Source organism: Phyllostomus hastatus, unplaced genomic scaffold, assembly GCF_019186645.2.
Source record: "Phyllostomus hastatus isolate PE091 unplaced genomic scaffold, TTU_PhHast_1.1 phas_contig_80, whole genome shotgun sequence".
Classification (NCBI taxonomy): Eukaryota; Metazoa; Chordata; class Mammalia; order Chiroptera; family Phyllostomidae; genus Phyllostomus; species Phyllostomus hastatus.
The window spans coordinates 15,157,816-15,177,605 of NW_025333960.1; the positions used below are offsets into that span (position 1 = coordinate 15,157,816).

The 19,790-nt window shown below is 34.2% G+C and overlaps 1 protein-coding gene across 1 annotated transcript in view; it reads right to left on the reverse strand.

Annotated features, from left to right (window-relative positions):
• The window catches only part of SMCHD1 (structural maintenance of chromosomes flexible hinge domain containing 1), a 143,484-nt gene that overhangs the window by 7,492 nt on the left and 116,202 nt on the right, over positions 1 to 19,790 (reverse strand). The window contains exons 42-47 of the mRNA XM_045849828.1: positions 16,149 to 16,339; positions 14,314 to 14,423; positions 13,970 to 14,040; positions 9,727 to 9,898; positions 3,601 to 3,759; positions 3,194 to 3,308 (exon numbers count right to left, since the gene is read on the reverse strand). Of these exons, the coding sequence (XP_045705784.1) occupies positions 3,194 to 3,308; positions 3,601 to 3,759; positions 9,727 to 9,898; positions 13,970 to 14,040; positions 14,314 to 14,423; positions 16,149 to 16,339 (818 nt within the window). The remainder of the gene's footprint in view (positions 1 to 3,193; positions 3,309 to 3,600; positions 3,760 to 9,726; positions 9,899 to 13,969; positions 14,041 to 14,313; positions 14,424 to 16,148; positions 16,340 to 19,790) is intronic.

The window sequence follows — 19,790 nt, forward strand, 5'->3', positions numbered from 1 at the left end:
CATTAAGTCTCCTTTCTGAGTGGAAATTTAAACGAGACAGGTCAGAGCAGGGTCAGTGGGTCAGCAGGCTTTGCTTTAAGTGTGTGGCTGGAAAGCCAACTATAAGGTTGCTAGCTCCTTAGATGCCAGCATTAGAGAAGCCTCTAGAGTGCTACCGACTATACCTAAAGTCAATATACTAACATTTAATTAACTAATTATCATTGTTATCTAACTCTGTGGTGTAAGTGTAATGCCTAGAAACAAGAGAACAAAGCTTTCAAAGTTTTGGTTTAAACATTCTAGGCTGTTGGTTTCCTCTCCGTTTCCATCTCGCTCCCATCCTCCTTTTGTCTCTTGACATTGTCTCTAGCCTGTTTCCCAGTTCTTCCTCCTTTAGTATATGCTAGCCTTGTTTCTATCCTATTACTACCAGAAAACTTCAATCAAACGTAATGGCAGAATGAAGACATTTTCAGATATGCAAAAGTTCCAAATTTCTTTGTATACACTTTTCCTAAGAAAGTTTTAAGAGAAAGGCAAAGCACCCAAGACACAGTAGATCCAACTCAAGAGCGTAGCCAAGGAAGACCCAGGAGGCCTACATAGATAGCAGCCACTGGAGCAGGAGGAAGAGTAGGTGATCAAGACAGTGAAAGAAAGAAGGAAAAAAATCAGAAACTCCAGAAAAAAAAAATAACATCCAAGAACCAGTCTAAATAAGAATTGGATTAAAATTTAACATGATTTCAAGAACTGATACAATGTGCAGGATTTATTTGATCCTGATGTTTAAAACACTGACTGGTGACCTAGAACTTTATAGAGAAAAACATGTAATCCTAGTACACAACTTTGCCTAGTACTAACTGTTTACACAGCCATAGTAATGTTATGTAGTTTACTGCTCTCTACCTTTGAAAAAAACATGGATGACTTGGTTGTGGTTGCAGGGTAGAATATCATGAAATAATCATGAAAGAGGAAAAAATCTAAAATAATTCAGAACAATTCAGCCCAAAAGTCATTAGGAAGACCAGGTAAGACAAACCTCCACATCAAGGAGTTGGGTGAGCTGTACTGTCTGAAAACTGATACGACAGACTTAAGTATATGTAAAAAAATGGAAAAAAAGGAAAACAAGGAAAAAAAGAAAAAGAAAAACAGAAAAAAAATTGGAGGCAATAGCAAAATAACTAAAACTAAACATTTAAAACAAAGGTTGCCTCTAGGTAATGGAGTCAGGTGAAGATGTATAGGACACAAGATTTTATCATCTTAATCTCTTTCTATGCCTATGCTATTCAACATGGTAACCATTAGCTGTATGTGGCTACAGAGTATTTGCAACGTAGCTTGTCCTAACAGAGATGTGTTGTCTTCAGAATTCTGAAGACTTTGTACGAAAAAAAGAATTTAAAATACCTCAATAATTTTTCATGCTGTTTACATGTTACAATGATAACTGTACAATGTTACAATGATAACATGTTACAATGGGTACTTTATAGACTGGATTCAATAAAATCTATTATTAAAATTAATCTGTTTCTTTTTAACATGGCTCCTAGAAAATTTCAAATCGCATGTGTGGCTCACATTACAGTACAACACAATCTTTACCATTTGATTTACTGTATATAATGTACGACTTCGTAAATGATGGTACTACTACCAACAAATTAATGATAAACAACTTGAGCCCATCCCACCTCTGAATTACTACAAAATCTTAATGAACAAGATTGAAATCAGTGATATCTGTAGTAGTACTATTGTATCTGCAAAGTCTTGGGCTAATTCAGTGCTGAGGCTATGATGTAGCTTCAAGTATATGTACTTTAGAACTGGAATTTCTTTACTTGTCTCTTAGAAAACTGACAAAATGCTCCCCATCTCCAAAAACATATTTAAAAATTACAAGCAACCTGCATAATTATAACATTTTGACGAATCTGTTTTGATATCCTGTCACATATTTTTCCTCCTGCAATATTTTAGAGTAAATCCTAGGCATCAAGTTACTTAACTAATAAATACCTCACTGCACATTTCTAAAATATATCTTTAATGTAAATACTATGTTATTATATGCAAAATTACAAAATTAATAATTTCTTAATATAGCTAATATCCAGGTGATATTAAAATTTCTCCAAATATTTTAGAAGTTGTCATTTTAAGGATTCAAATTCAGATCCAAAAAAAAAAGGTCTACATACTACATTTGACTGTTGATCATCAGTCACATTTATTCTGCAATAAACAGTTCATCCTTCTTTTAGGTCATTGATTTATTAACAAAAGCAGTGACCTTTCCTTTGCAATGTCCTATTCTTGACATTCTGGATTTGGCTGACTGCTTCTTGGTGGCATCACTTAACTTGTTCCTAAACTCCCCATATCTCCTGTACACTTGTTAAATTGAGCCCTTCTCAAAACTGTGAGAGATTTAAGCTCTAATGCCTTAAGGCATCTATCATATGGAATGAAGTAAATTCCTTTCTCTGCTTCCCACTTCTATTTACCCTGCAATATATGGCACAAAATCAGCATTCACATAGTTACTGTATAAATGCAGAATATGTAGATAGAAAGGGCATGGAGTATCAAATCCAAATACCACAGTCTCAAAAGTCTGTATTTAAACTTTTTGAAATAATGAATAAAAAAACAACTCTTGTACCATGGTATCCTTCTGTGATAGGGCCTTACTAAAATCTAATCTAAAAAGTATAGTTTTTATACCATTGAGTTAGGCTGCTGAATGCTTTGTTGCTATTTTGATGAGCTATTTAAATGGTATATCTGATTTTCCAAACCAAACATTATTAGCAATTTTTAAATAAGTAATGTACAAAAGGTTTTGCATATTCTATATTTATCAAGTTGCTGATCCTATGAAGTAGAATGCATTGTGTTTGAAAGTTAAGCCAAACAACAGAAAAGCAATGTAAATCTTTAACTTTAAAAATAATATAAAAATAAACTATTAAAACTTTCCAAATAATTAGCAAAAATCATTTAGAAAATTGGGGTATCCTAGGAAAATATAATGATTATGTTTTCCTTCATTATCCATCATTTAGTTTAAATGAAAAAGACATTCTGGCCCAAGGGGGAAATTGGAAATAGACTCATGCTATTTTTTAGAGCATACTGAGACAAGAGCTTTGATAAACTAACCAATGATAACTGTCATAAACAGACTTACCTATTTTGTCTTATAACTTCTCTTCTCATTCTTTTAGGAGGAATTGGACAATCTGTCATTTCAACCTTTGTTGGATGACGTAATGAATCATTACACTTAGGTGTGAGAGTTATAGCTATGAAAGTAGAAAATTAACTTTTAAAAGATTGGAATTATAATCAAGAAAAGCAAATGCATCTTAATTTATAAAAAAAGAATTAATAAATAATACTGAGACTGATTCTTATTACTCCTGCTGAGAGAAGAGTTTATAACCTTTTTTTATAACCATCATTTATCAGATGACTTAGAGTCAATATAAAGTTCTAGATCATTCACATTCTTTCTTATTATGGTTGAACCTCTTTAATCATAAATATTTATCTTCATGCAGAGAAAGTAGACATTAACAAAATATAAGCACATACCTAGTTGTTGCTCTACTAGCTTCAGACTTTTCTCTTGTTCATCAAGTTCGTGTTTTTTCTTCTTCATTTCAGGAGACTGAAGGTACTCTAAATGACGGTTAAGGTCCTTGGTCAGACTGTTCAACTTGTCCAGAGCATTACGATACTGTTGAAGAAGATCTGCAAAGAAACCAAAGACATTTAATTAAAACTACTGATATCACATCAAATTAGGGTTGTGGGAAAGAAGAATTAGCGACACTGGGTACTATGTTATAGTAACAGATGGGAGCTACTTTTAACACAAAATGTTCATTCTAAGCAAATAAAGTTTTTGTATTTTAAAAACTTTAGATCAGTTTAGATTCCAACATGAGACTGTTGGTTTGTTAAATTTTGATTTTCTTCAATGGCTTAACTTTAGTAAGTTTAATTCTTTGTAAGGAGTTTTCTACATAAGAGTGCTCTGTAAATGGGATCACTCAGTCAATATTTATATCTTGTTTAATATTCAATCTTATTCCACACAAATTTGAGGGGGGTTACAAATGCATTAAATATATACAGTACTGTCAGAAAATCACTGCTTCTAACAGACATGACCATTACTTTAAACACAGGTTTCAAAAATGCACTTTTGATAAAAAAATTTTATCTTTCCTTATATTACCTGTCTTAAAATGTATTACATTATACTATTTATCACCTCTATGATTTAGACACTAAATATTAAATATGGGGACTATACTCTAGTCTGGGGGCCAGCAAGCTGCAGTCCATGGGCCAAGAATGTTCTATACAATTTCTAATGGTTATATTATAAATGGTCATATACTTTCATAAAACTCTTGATTTTGCTTCTTGCATCACAAAGCCTAATATATTTATTTACGATCTTGCCTTTTGAGATGCTAATCACATAAAAAGATGATCAATATTCATGGAATGAAATACTCAAACATTTAACAAATATATACAGTAGTTTACATATAAAACTGTGAAAGAAGTTATTTAAGAGTCAGGGTATATTAGATATAAGATATAAAATGAGATATTCTATATTTTAAGAGTCAAGAACAGTATTTAAAAAGAAAACTATCCAGCATTCTGGGAATCCATACTAAGAGTGAATGAGCAAGTACACATCCAAGAGTATCTGTGTACGCTTATGAATATATTCAATATTCAAATACAAATTCTGTATGTGTAACTGACTGATGACAAGGTCCTTATGTTCCTCAATTCTTTATGACTTATTGGGAACTCTTGAAGATACCTAGAAAAAAAACAGCTTTTTTTTGGTTTGGTAGTACTTCCACTTTCATAGTAAAAAAACCTTTTTTATGTGCATAAAATATACTTATTTTATATGTGAATGAGTTACAAAATAGTATCCAGACCTGGTGTACTTCAGGAGACAACATAAAACTTCAAATTACTGAGGACTGAAATCCTATTTATATTTAAATATTTTTATAGAACATTAGTCTTGTTATTTATAATATTAAATATTTTCCATTAACTGTAGCACTAACAGCAGGTTCATATTTTATGCATGAAGTGGACAGCGGCAGCTTAATTTAATATGCCTTATCAACCCCTAATTTCTATATTAAATGTAACTTCTATTTACCATTGTGTCACTAAAAGTACTTCCTAACTAAATTTATGAGAATTCTAACAAAGAGAAAAATTCAAAATTCGCATTCAGTTCTGCTTATAAATGATTTTTGAGCTTTTACAATATTCGTTGTCTGAAATTTTTTCTCTGGAAAAAATAGAAACTGATGAAACTTTAATATGAAAACCGTGAAATACTTCAAACAAAACAGTTCAAGGGAAGACAACTAAAATTACAATGCATTAATTTCTGTATGACATATTAAGAGAGATATAAATTATTTCAATTGTATCTAAGGGAATGACTATATAAGCAAAACTACTAAAAATAATACAAAGAATTGAAAGTATATCTAAAGGGCTATTATTAGGCAAGTTAAGGCTACCTACAAGGCAGAAGGAACTTTCTTACCACTGGAAGATTTAAGCCGTTAGGTAGGTAGGTAGACTTTACTAAAAATGTTTAGGTTTCTTGAAACTTTGTATTCTACATGATTCTAAGAATGTATTGGCAAGAAAAACTGATAAGCTCTGATGACTGGGAAAAAATTATGTGAAAAAACGTACTAGAATTTCTGCTCTGATTTGTTCCAAAATAACCTACCCAGGGAGAGGACGAGGGAGGCAAATTGTGAGAGGGATAGTTATAACAAATAAAAGTAGCTACCTGATAGGTCCATGGGAATTTATTATATACTCGATTTATTTCCACAATAAAACAAAATACACTTGCCTGAAAAACTACAGCACTTAATCTTGTTCACTATTTCTAAAAAACATTAAGAATGGTTTAACTTAAAAATGTATAGTAATAACTGACAAGGTAAATATTAGAATATATTAAGCATGACATAATAAAGTATAAATAATGTCTAACCTGGCTATATATTTGGAATGTATAAACAAAATGTTAATTCGTTTGATGATATAATGATTATAAACTATATATTTATTACTTATTGGTTATTTAAAAATATTTTCCTGTCTTCAGATGCTGTTAAAAACTCTCCTTTCTTTTGTCCATATCCTGGCTTTTACAATGCCCATACTGATTTTTTAACATCTCTATAGAAAATCTGGGATAATGTAGAAAAAAAAAAAAAGGAAAGTTGGGCAAAAACTGGTAGGCCTACCATCTCACTTTTTTGGTCTTTTTATTAGCTATTTATTTATTTTTAGAGAGAGGGGAAAGGAAAGAGAAAGAGAGGGAGAGAAACATCAATGTGTGGTTGCCTCTCTAGTGCCCCCTATTGGGGACCCGGCCTGCAACTCAGGCCTGTGCCCTGTAACTCAGGCCTGTGCCCTGTATGGGATTCAAACCAGTGAGCCTTTGGTTCCCAGACTGGCACTCAATCCACTGAGCCACACCAGCCAGGGCATCATATCCTTTCATTAGACAAATTTGCAGGTTTAATTTTTCACATGTGTGAGAGCTGGATTTATACTTTCTAACCACTTTCCATTTAACATTATAATAGACAGTTCCCAGTTATAACTTCATTTAAAGCATTTAACATTTCTAATGCTTTGACTGAAAAACAAGGCTGCAAAAGTCATCGGAATAAAAGAAAGTCTTATCTGTTTAGATCATTTACTGGTTCAAAGAACATAAGCATTAAAAAATAATTAGTAAGTTTTTCTGATTATAAAAGTGACACACTGTTCACTGGGGTAGAAGTAAAAAATACATGGAAAGGGATATTTTAAAATCTAAGTATCTTTGCTTTTTAATAAAGAACTAATGTATTTACATGTTACTCAATGTCTTATTTCATAATGTAAATATTCATTTTTCCTTTTTTGCTCTTAATTGCTATTATCTCATATTAAATACTATAATGCAAAACACCATGTAGTAAAATTATTTAGAAGGCAAACAACTCTGCTTTTAATTTTGCTACTGCAATTTTCATGGTGGTTGTCTAGTTGAAAATTGCTTTTTCTCTGCAAACATCCCATGATATTCTAGAAAGAGGTTCCTCAAAGCTCTGTTCTTTCTGATCTTTACTATGGCTGTGATTCAGGAGGGAAAATCTCTCTTCTAGTAGATGTACTCCATGGTGTTGATGCAAGGAATTGAAAACTGCTGAATGTCCCAGAAGCCATTCTTGGTTCTGTCTTGGTTGTTTCCAATTTCTTTTGAATCTGTGATTTCTTCCAGTTCCCTTCCAATACAATTCTGTTTTGTTTCAAATGGTCAGGGCTGGCTGCTATTGTTTACAACCAAAAGTACTTTACACCTACCAGTAATCTTCAAGTGTCTCATTTGATTTCTTAAAAACTGTCTATATTTGAGTTATTGTTGAGTCATTAGTCTGTACATAGAATGTATCTTTAAAGATATTTCACAAGAAAGATAACTGTTGTATTTCTGAAATCCTTGTATTATTTGTCAACCTTACATATATAAACAATCCAATATGGCACAGAAATCTTTACTTACAATCTTTTCTCCCCTAAGATCTATAGATAATGCCTTACTGTTATATTGACATTCAGATACTCAGGGAAACTGGAAATGCTGTCACTACAGTACCTGTGTATTTTAAAAGTTTCACAGGTAATTCTTTTTGTTTGGGAGCACTGTCATAAACTGTACTGCTAGAGTGATAAGGATTGAGGCTTTTTTATGTTGATTCACTGCCTTGACTGAATTGTTTTTTTCTGATTTCTTATCAGTTTATGTTATTGTCTACAGGGTTTACAAGCATTCAATGCCATCATAAACTGAAGTATGAACCTTGGTATTGTATATAATTTTAATTTTCTGTAGATTATGATGTTTTGATATCCTAAAAAAACCTTTTTGGCTGGGAAAGAGACTGCCCCTCCCAGAGTTAGCCAACTCTTGAAGAGAGCAAAGCCCACGCATGCCTTTGATATGCAAACTAACCAATCCAGAGCTAAGCCTTCTCCTATCTGGCCTGTGCACACCAAGAAGCAATATTCCTCTGCCTTATCATCTCAGGACCAGGTACCAGGCAACTAGCTAGAGACCATGCCTATAGCCAAAAGCCCATTGGAATTACTCAAACTAGTCAATCTTAAACTGTTTACCCTGTCAAGGCTTGTCTTTCCTGCAGAAACAGAAACCCCCAAAAGGCTGTGGCTCCAGCACTCTCCTTCCTGGCTTCTGTCTCCTGACCATGTTGGTGTTTTCCCACACCATGTTGGCCCTGCATGGTGTGTGGGGCCTCCTGTCTCCAGGACCTGTGAGTGTAATAAACTGTTTTCCTGGACTTTATCTGTCTCCTCTGAGAGCTACACCTGACCAACCATCTCATAAAGGAATACAAACAACCTTCTTTTCACTGTTTCCCCAACTACTACTTTGAACACTGTTGAGGGCTGAAGTAATAACAGAAAACTAGATACTATCCAAATTCCTCAACAGTAGAATATAGAAATAAACTATGGTATATTTATACAATGGAATACAATCCTGAAATGTAAATGAACCACAAATATACATATAGTATTAATGAACAAAACCAGGCACACAAGAGTATGAACTGCACAATTACATTCACATAAGGTACAAAAATGGACAAAGCTAGTCTATGCTGTTTTAAATTAGGAAAGTTGCTATCCTTTGGAGAGGGGGTTGGACAGTGACTGGAAAAGGGCCTGAGAGACCTTCTACAGGGGCAGTGTCCATTTTATGAAAATTTATAATTGGTATGTTTATGAAATGTACATGTTTCTATGTTTATTATGCTTCAATAAAGTTAACAAAAATATATGGTATACACACATAGAGTATTATTCAACCTTAAAAAGAAAGGATATTCTGACACAGGCTGTAACATAGATGCATCTGGAAGATGATATGCTAAGTGAAATAAGCCAGCCACAAAAGAACAAATACTGTATGATTCCACTTATATAATTTACCTAACATACTCAACTTCACAGAGAGAAACCCTACTATTTGCCAGGGGGCCTGGGGAAAGGAGGGAAAGGAATAATGAGAAGTAATTATTTAATGGGTACAAAGTTTTAGTTTTACAAAACTGACAATAGTTTTAGAGACTGGTTGTACAACAATGTGAATGTACTTAATTAGCACACTGAACTGTGCATTTAAAAACAGTTAAGATGATACATTTTATATTATGTATATTTACCATTTTTTATAGAAGAGTTAACAATAACAACAAACTACTTTTTGTTGAAAAAGTATGTATCAAAGCATATTACAACCATATAAATAGGCTCTAAGAATGGCCTGTATGGGACCTCCTGTAAAAGTACAGGTGATCCTTGAACAAAATAGGGTTAGGGATGCCGACCACCTGTATATACAGTTCAGAGCGCAGATGTAAAAACAATTATTTTAGCTGACTAAAAATAAGGTGACATAGCTTATAGAAGGAAAATGTTGGAGGGAGGTCACATGCCCTGAACAAACATCTTATTAGTATTTGTTACTGGTTAATTTTTCATGTTAGAGTGTCAATACGCAAGCCCCATATAAAGGATTAAAATCAAATGAGAAACTGTTGTCAAAGTACTTACTCAACCTACCTATTTGTTCCCCTAAAACCAGGCACTGTTTTGGTACTGGAGCTCCAAATACCATTCCCCGAAGTTTGTCCATTGGAGGAGCTTTATTCTGAAGGCCCCCAAACTTTCCATTACTTCGAATGCGATCTCCATCTCTGGTGAGCAGTGTAGGACAGTGTGTAATTTTAACAACCTATTTTAAGTAAACATATAATAATTATGGAGCCTATAAAACTTATTTCAATTGTTTTAAGAAAAGGGAAATCATTTAAGGGTTCTGAGATTAGAAATGACATGCTCATGCTAGTATTTTTATAACTATTTTAATAGGCTAGTGATATGTAAGATAAACTGAGAAAAAACAGAGGCAGGGCAATGAATGAGGATGAATAATTCTCAAGTGTTAGCTAAAGTTAGAAAAATGACAACACAAATGGAAAAAAGTCAAAATGATAGCTTTATTGGTGAGAGAAAGAGAGGAGGACTAGCCAGAGCAGCCTGTGCTTCTGAAAGCCATGCCACATTATCAAGGCAGCATCAGTAGCTCAACTTCCTTCTGTTAAATATGTATTTTCCAGATGACCGAAAAATAGCAAAGAGAGAATATTAGACTGAAAAGCACAGGGCTGAATCTTCAGAGGACAATACTACAATTTCAATTGTGGGAAGTAAAAGAGCTAGAATTGTGAGAGCTGTGGAAACTAGAACTATGTAGTAAAACTAAGTCATCAAAAAAAATTAGTCAAAAAAGTAAATTCTTCAGAGAAGTGAGATAATAAAAGAAAGACACTAGATTTAGTATTTTGTGATCTTTAAGAATGTCCTTTTAAAACAAGTCTTGGAAATAAAAAAATAAAATGTTCAACTTCACTGGTAATCAGAGAAGCAGAATTCAAATGAGATATTTTCCCTACTCAAAATGTGAAAACACACGCATACCATACACCACACACCACACTGCGTGTTGGGAGAGCTATGGAGAAAGGGTCTTTTGAACTAATCTGCTCTAGGACAGCCCTTCTAAAAGGAAATGTGACAAGTATTAAGCAGCTTAATATTTTGCATGACCCAGCAATTCCACTTCTAAAAATTTACTCTGAAAAAATAATCACAGATGTGAACAATATGCCCTGAATGAAAAATACAAAACTTACATGTTTCAGTAAGTTACATAAGCAACGGTGCATTCACACAGTAAAATAAAATGCATACATTAAAAAATTACTGAAGAACATGTAATAATAAACATGAAGAATCATAACATGTAAAAATACCTACTCCAATCTAATTTTGAGGGTCAATAGTCTCTGAATTATAAAACTAAAAGATTAGCCCTGGCTGGCGTAGCTCAGTGGATTGAGCGCAGGCTGTGAACCAAAGTATCGCAGGTTCAATTCCCAGTCAGGGCACATGCCTGGGTTGCAGGCCATGACCCCCAGCAACCACACATTGATGTTTCTCTCTCTCTCTCTCTGTCTCCCTCCCTTCCCTCTCTAAAAATAAAATCTTTAAAAAAATAATAAAAGATTATATGAAACTTGATATTTTAAAAACAAAAAAGTAGGTCATGTAATAGAAAATCATGACGAGTATTTACTGCTTTGATATAATTCCAAGGGTTCTTTACATGTTTCCCCCCACAAAATTGGATATTAAAAACAAAAAACAAATTTAAATGCAATAGGATGAATACTTAAAGAAAATGTGTGATGAATTCTTTGGCAAAATGAATCTTTTATTATAACAAACAATAACATCTTACTTTCTTAGTTTTGGTTTGTATTTATATGTTTTTCTAAAAGTGAACATTAAAAATACAAACTGGATTCATGTACTTTCCACTTATCAGGAGTCAGACACTGTTTTTAAGGATATCATACCACTTAAATAGTAACAAACACACTCAAATTTACAAACTTGTCTATTTTCTTAACAGACTGAAAATATAAATTATAACTGCTTCTCTTTTTACAGCACCTGCAGTATTACTTTCCCAGACAATTTTTCAATGCTCAAAGTATCCTTCAATTGTATAATTCTATCAAGACAAAAAGTGGTAATGACGGTGTTTACAAATTCAGTGAGCCCTACTGTTTTGGGAAATACCTTATTCACAACTGTTGCAGGGACTAGCAAAGGGTAGAATACATAAGAGGTTGAAGTAGTATAAATGGCATGAAAAATTTAGGATGAGAAAACAGTAACAAAGACTAGTGAAACTTTACAATGTTACTAAGGGATGCCAAAAAAGCCTTTTCTCAGAAGAACTTTGGGACAATATTTAACCACTGGAATTACATATAGCTTCATTCAAAACTTTGGAAGAAATCAATATATGCTATTCCAATTATGAGGAACATATACTGTACCTGCTTTTGTCACACATGTTCTATGGTTTTTTTTTTTAAGCTATGAATTGGTGCCTTTCATCAGTTCTAAATAGTTTTTATCCATTAGTTCTTCAAGTATTGCCATGATCCTCTTCTTGGCACTATAATTAGACTTTCTGAGATTTTTTTCATTCTATCCTCCATGATTCTCAACCTCTTTTTCTTATATTCCTTCTCTCTGAGCTGTAGACTGGATAATTTTTCTTACCTATTTCCCAATGCACTATTCTCTCTTAAGCTGTTAAACCTATTCAGTGAGTATTTATTATATTTTTTATTTTTAGAAGGTTTATTTGATTTTTTTTCCAGTTATAGTTGTCCCAATTTTTCAGTGGACTTGTTCTTTTCTAATTTTCAACACTTTCATTTCTTGAACTATATTATATTTTTAGAAATTTGCTCTTACATTCAATATAAAAATTATTATAGTTCTACAATAAAGGTGAATTCCTCCAGAGGGACTCTGTTTCCTTTGATTAGATATCTAAGGACACTAGCAGTTCAGCATTATATGAAACCAAATGTTTGCCTTCAGGCTTTTCAGACCATCCAAGTACTAGAAATGCCGACTGCAAACAGACACAAGGGTGGGTTTGTTTATACTGAATTCTCCAGGAAAACAACTTAGTATTTTTTTCTTTTCTTCTACTTAGTGTTGAAGGTTCAAGAGAGACAATTTTCTTTTTTTGTTTTCCCCCTAAAGATTTTATTTATTTATTTTTAGCGAAAGGGAAAGGGAGGGACAAAGAGAGGGAGAGAAACACCAACGTGTGGTTGCTTCTCACATGCCCCCTACTGGGGACTTTGGCCCTCAACCCAGGCATGTGCTCTGACTAGGAATCCAACTGGAGACCCTTTGCTTCGCAGGCCAGCGGCACTCAGCCTACTAAGCCATACCAGCTAGGGCCAGAGAGGCAATTTTCTTGTAGCCAGTCTCCAGAGGCACTTGGAGTTGAGATGGGCAGGTATATTTCTTTGCTTACCCTTCCACTAAGGTTTAGCCCTTTGGGGTTCCAGTTTATTGGGAAAGGATCATCACTACTTGGAGATACCCACAGAGATATGAGAACTAATATGTTGTTACTGTTTAAAGCAACTTTTGAAGTGTTTGTTATGTAGCAGCTGATGACAAACATTTACATTGCCAAACTGTGTCTTCAAAGGTATTATGGTTTGAATGGTGTATCTCAAAATTTGTATGTTGAAGTCCTAAACCTCCAAGTTCCTCAGGATGTTACCTTATTTGAAAATAATGTCTTTACAGAAGTAATCAAATTAAAATGAGGTAATTAGGTTAGGGCCTAATCCAGTGAGTAGTGTCCTTATAACAGGAAAACAGTTATGCACTGATGTGAACGCAAGAAGGTGACCATCTACCAACCAAGGACAGAGGCCTGGAAGACATCCTTCCCTCGTAGCCCTCAGAAACAAATCAACCCTGCTCATCCCTTGAATTCACATTTCAAGCCTCCTGAACTGAGAGACAATGAATTTCTATTGTTTAAGCTACCCAGTCTGTGGTACTTTGTTGTAGCAGCCCTAACAATTAATAAATAAGGGCTATATAAAATTACATTTCCACCAACATTATTGGAGAGTATTCTTTTTCCAATCCTATCATCACTAATAGATATGTTTTTTGAGCCTCAGACCATTTCATAACCCCAAAACATCTCATTCTAACTTGATGTTGGCACATTCACATTGTGCCCAATTTTATGTTGCTTATCAATATGTAGGGTTTAAATTGGTTTCAACAAGATTAGTCAGTCATTTGCATGTGTCATAAAATTATTTCCATATAGGTCTATATTAAAATTTAAAAACATGTATTAGAATTAGAGTTACAAATTAAAAAAAATTCAAATACATACCTCTTTTCTATAATGATTGGCAGCATCCAAATTATCCAAAATAATGGTGTCTCCTAACAGCATACCAAATACTAAAAAAGTCAATAAATAAAATTTTAAAATTATGACATCTTCTTTGGTCATATTAAAGTATTAACACAAACTGAACATTTTCTTACAAAGAATGCTAACAACAGAATTTTATTCAACACTTACCTATAACTGGAAACACTGAGAGGATTAAATATTAATAAAACTATTACTTATAAATTAAATAAAAACATAAATTCCATAGTCAGTAATTTATAACTCTGGTTCACAAATATAACATCTATATAAAATAAAGTCACCATAATTTCCTTTACCTGTTTCACAATGTTCTATGTTATCTGGAAATGTTAACAAATCTCGGGCAAAGACTGGATCTCCAACGGGTTTAAAATATAATTTTCCATTTCGGTAATGAGGCAGAGGTCTGAATGAAAAGAAAATTTTGAAAGTATTAAATAAAACTTATAGAACTTTTTGATTAAAAATATATAAAATATGGAAAACATTAATACATTCCACATTATTTTGATCATTTAATCAACTCCCCATCTACAAGTAAAACTACTAAATGATTATTAAGCCCTTAGAAATGAAAACAAAATTTACCATATTAAAGTATTTACTTATAGTTTTATCTGTACTACTATCTGTACTACTATCTGAACTAACTGTTCAACTAACTGTTGTTTAATTTGACAAGAAAAAAGAAAAGCAGCCACTAAAGTTGGACCTAAATAGGAATGCCAATGATATAACTGTGTCATAGGGAGAGGGTCCACAGGGTGGAGGAAAGGGGCAAGTCCAAGACTGAGACACATGTGAGGGAGGTAGCTCAGAGGTCAGGCTCTCTGTTCTTCCCACACAGCATACAGAAGGAGCAACTGCAGGCCAGAGGTAACAATGGGATTCAAGAGATGGAGGCTGGCTGGGGTGGTGGGCCTTTCCTTTCCAAATAATGTAGTTTCTTCCAGATCTTGAAGGTAAAAGTGCTGGAGGGTAGGATGGTTCCAGAAACTAGTTAACTCAAACCCAATTAGAGGTACAATACCAGGAAAAGAGAAGATAACTAGTTGCTAGGGCAAACATTAGCCCTGAGTACCAAATTCATACTTATTTTAAATCATGAATTATTAATTTGGTCTTTAGGGATTATAGGCATAAAATAAGCCCTCTTAGGGGGAAAATCATTCTCACAAAACACAGTAATCATGATCTGATGGGATGTCCTATGTTGTTTAAAATGGGTACTGACCTACAGTGAGAAATTTTAGAAGTAGAAAGATTTGAGTTCAAATTCCAGTTGCTTCTTTAATCTACTTTTAGATTACAAAATGAAATGTTAGTTTAATAACATAGTAGACTCTTAACCAGTTCCCATTCTCCTTAAAGTACCTATTGCTGTAGAACTATAGGCCTTGCAAAGCTTTGTTTACAAATCTGAGAAAATTATTGGTCAATTTTAATTTTTTGTTTTGTTACCATTTTCTTTCAGTCTTTTAAGGTAGATTATAAAAAAGTCAAAATCAAAGTATACATACGATATTTTAAAACTTAGATTAATAATACCTAATTGATTTTCATGGTTACTATCTAAAAACATACTTTGAAAAGCAAATAAATAATTACTTAAAGGGACCAGATTTATATAGAAATTAGAATGAAACATCCTAATTGTGGAGTACTGCACTTCACCTTTGTCACTGGCATTTTCAATAGAGACTCTCTCTACCTAAATGAAGTCTGTTTATTTTCACATTATATAAATACAACAAAAGACGTGCATCTATATCCCTACTCCAAATAAAGCAATTTCATATTCTATTAATCATAATGAAATCTTTTCTTCCTTGCTGTTGCCAAAACCAAAAATTTGCTTTGGGTTTGTACATGCATGTGCTTGTCTGTTTCATATACACAAATAACATTTAATTAGCAACTTAAACATGGTCAACATATATAATTGAATACACTGCAATACTGATCTTAATAAAGTATATACATTTGTGATGGAGATGAAGATAAAATAATGTCAATGATTTGAGTCACTTCTCAGTTTTAGGCACCTTTTACAGAAATCATTTTTAAATTCTGTGCTTTGTTTAAAAAAAGATATTTCAGAAAAAAATCATTACTTTCATTTTTTCCTAACCTTTTCCAATCTGGAAGAGTCTTCCTATAAATAGAATCAAGGGGCAACACCTGCTGACGGCCTTGGGTTTCATCATAGATACGACGTGCAGCATCAGTAGTCAGGGTGACAACACAATCCATATCACTGGCCAGATGCCAAGAAATAACCATTGCAGCTCTATCATCTTCAATTTGTGCCAGATGTGCAATCTACAACACATTTTTTAAAAAAATCAAGTGTAAAACTCTAAATGCAAAAAAAATTGATATTAAGTGTTTTAAAAGTCCAAGTCTAAGGAGCAAAAACACTTCTTTGAAACACTCATGAATAAAAAATTATCAATCTGTAAAAACTTACTGGCTTGAATATTAAACTGTCTATTATCCTGTTAAATTTTGGAAAACCTGTCCCACAGATTAAACTCCAATAAATATTGCAAATGAGCAAATAAAAGTATTTGAAATATGCCCTGGCTGGCGTAGCTCAGTGGATTGAGCGCGGGCTGGGAACCAAAGTGTCCCAGGTTCGATTCCCAGCCAGGGTACATGCCTGGGTTGCAGGCCAAAACCCCCAGCAACCGCACATTGATGTTTCTCTCTCTCTCTCTCTCTCTCTCTCTATCTCCCTCCCTTCCCTCTCTAAAAATAAATAAATAAAATAAAAAAAAAGTATTTGAAATATTATCAGCTAATTAATGATGTGTTTTTTCACATTTAATATCTCTACTATTGGGAATGTATTTTAATTAAGTTACCATAAAATACATTTAAATAATATAGACATACAATAAATGGAGTTTTAAGATTTAATTAAACACAAATATAGTTATATATCAGACTGTCCTAAGTAGGTATTTTACTCCAATGCTGCAGTATTTCTTTCAGAATACAATTCTAAATGTCACAAATAAGAATCATTTCCTCTGCTTTTAAGAACACTTTGGAGCTTAGGCTAAATAGCTACCTTCCTGCTTACAAACAGTTTAGTCATAAGCATTCTTGACCAAAGTCCAACAGGGTTGAAATTTTGTGGCCAATTTAAAAACCTTGTTCACTGCACTGGTCATCTACCCTTTCTTCTTAGCCGATCTGGTAGCAAAAACCTGCCCTAGCAATGAGAAAGTTGTCTGTCAGTCTTAGAAACATCATAATGTCTACCCTTGTGCTCCAAATCTCTTGAAGTTAGTGGGAAAAGGTAAGAAAACATACATGCAAAGGAACTAGCACCTGTAGATAAAAAATGTTCTAGCAAGCAAAAGAAGGATTAGTAGTGGCAAATCAAATTCAGTGACCTCATTATTTTTTACTGCAAGTGCTAGGACAGAAGGTATCCATTTTGTGATTATTCACAATCATCCTAATCTTTTAACTGTGGTAATTAATTCTAAGTGATGATATGACTGGAATCTCTCAGCAGACCTCTTAACACTATACTTTTTCCTTAAGCTTTCAAGCAATACAAAGTATTATTTTTTAAATTTTTTCAAAAAAGCAATCCTTTCTAAAACATGCACTCACTTTTTTAAAGCACGTAACACATACAGTGTTCCGTTCATTTAAGCTTTAACTACTTTTTCAGTTTCAGTCTACCCTAGCTATTTCCTTCCTCCGCTGCTTCCTCCTCTTTCTCTTCACCCAGGGACATTTTTTTATTGCTTTCAGAAAGGAAGAAAATGAGAGAGAGGAAGGGAGAGACACTTCGATATGAGAGAGGAGCACTGACTGGTTGTCTCCCATATACACCTAGACTAGGAACTGTATGCACCCTTACTGGGGATCGAACTGCAACCTAGGTACATCGCCAGACCAGGAAGTGAAGCCACAACCTTTTGGTTTTGAGAGTTTTCCAACCAGGCCACACTGGCCAGGACTAGCCTAGCTATTTTCATGGATGCTAGTAATTTTTCCTCAGGGATGGGAGACGAATGGAATATAGATGGGAGTTCAAGATATTTGCAAATAAGAAAGCAACACTAAAATATCCAAGTTAATGGAGGTAGTCACCATGTTAAAAATAAATACACTGTGAATCTCCTCTGTGTCCTACTATACTCCACAGTTATTTATTCTAGTTTTTGGATAAATGCCCCCCCCCCATTTTTTTTAAAGGGATTAGATTAAGCATGATTTGAAAACGTTTTCTTGTTGGTTAGGACAGGGCTTATACTTCTGAGAGGACAGAGAAGAAGCTATATAAAATGAAATTTTGGAGACTTCTGGCCAAGATGGAGACATAGGTAGACATGCTCAGCCTCCTAGCACAACCATAAGAAGGATAGCAACTCACCTTAAAACAAAAACCAGAATTGCTGGAAAATCAAACTGTATGGAAGATTAAAGAAGAAAAATATTCATCCAGACAGTAGGAGGGACAGAAATGGGGAGCCAGGGTGGAGAGGATGTGGTGAGGCAGTGGCAGCAAGGGAGTGGCGACAGTGGCTGGTGGAACAAGAGGTCTCACATTCATGTGTGGTAGGTGAAACCTGGGAGGGACACCTGGGGAGTGAGTGATCCCAACCCCAGGCCAGACTGCGCAGCCCAGGTTTCCAGCACCAGGAAATAAAGCCTCATAACTTTTGGTTGTAAAACCAGTGAGGACTGGCATGGCAGAAGAAACTACCAGTCTCTTAGGAGAGTCCATTTAAAGGGCCCCACAGTCCTAGAACATACACAAACCCACCCACTTTGGGAACCACCATCACGGCAATAGCTAGAGGGGTGCCAGGTGTATATGGGAAGTAGGTGAAGTGACTGGAAATGGGGCAAGTGCTGAACAAGTGGCATTGTTCCTTCTCTGAGCCCTCCCCCACATATAGTGCCATAAAGTAGTGAAGTGGGTGCCCTGCCCTGGCAAATACGTAAAGTTCTACCTCTTACTATGTAACAGGTGCATTAAGACCTGGAGTTAAAGCAGCTCTACCTAATATACAGAAACAAACACAGGGAGGTCACCAAACTGAGGAGATGAAGAAATATGGCCCAAATAAAAGAACAGATCAAAACTTCAGAGAAAAAACTAAGCAAAATGGAGATGGCCAACTTATTAGATGCAGAGTTCAAAACACTGGTGATAAGGATGCAGAGAACTGAGTACCGCAAATGCATAAGGGGAGAAATGAAAGCTATACTAGGTGAAGTAAAGAAAAATCCATAGGGAACTAACAGTGAAGGGAAGAAAGCCAGTGTTCAAATCAATAATTTGGAACACAAGGAGGAAAGAAACAGTCAACCAGTACAAAAAGAAGAAACAAGACTTCAGAAAGACAAGGAGAGAATAATAAGACTCTGAGACTTCTCCAAAAGTGCCAACATCTGAGTCATAGGGATGCCAGAAGGAAAAGAGAAGAACTAGAAATTGAAAACTTATTTGAAAAAATAAGGAACGAAAACTTCCCTAATTTGGCAAAGGAAATAGACATCAAGTCCAGGAAGCACAGAGAGTCCCAAACAAGTTGGACACAAAGAGGACCACACCAAGACACATCATAATTAAAACACCAAAGCTTAAAGATAAAGAGAGAATCTTTTTTTTGCTTGCTATTTTTCTCTTTTAATTATTTGTTTAAATTTATGATATTGTACATGAATACAGCATAAAAATATATACAGATAACAGAGAATCTTAAAAGCAGCAAGAGAAAAGCAGAGAGTTACCTACAAG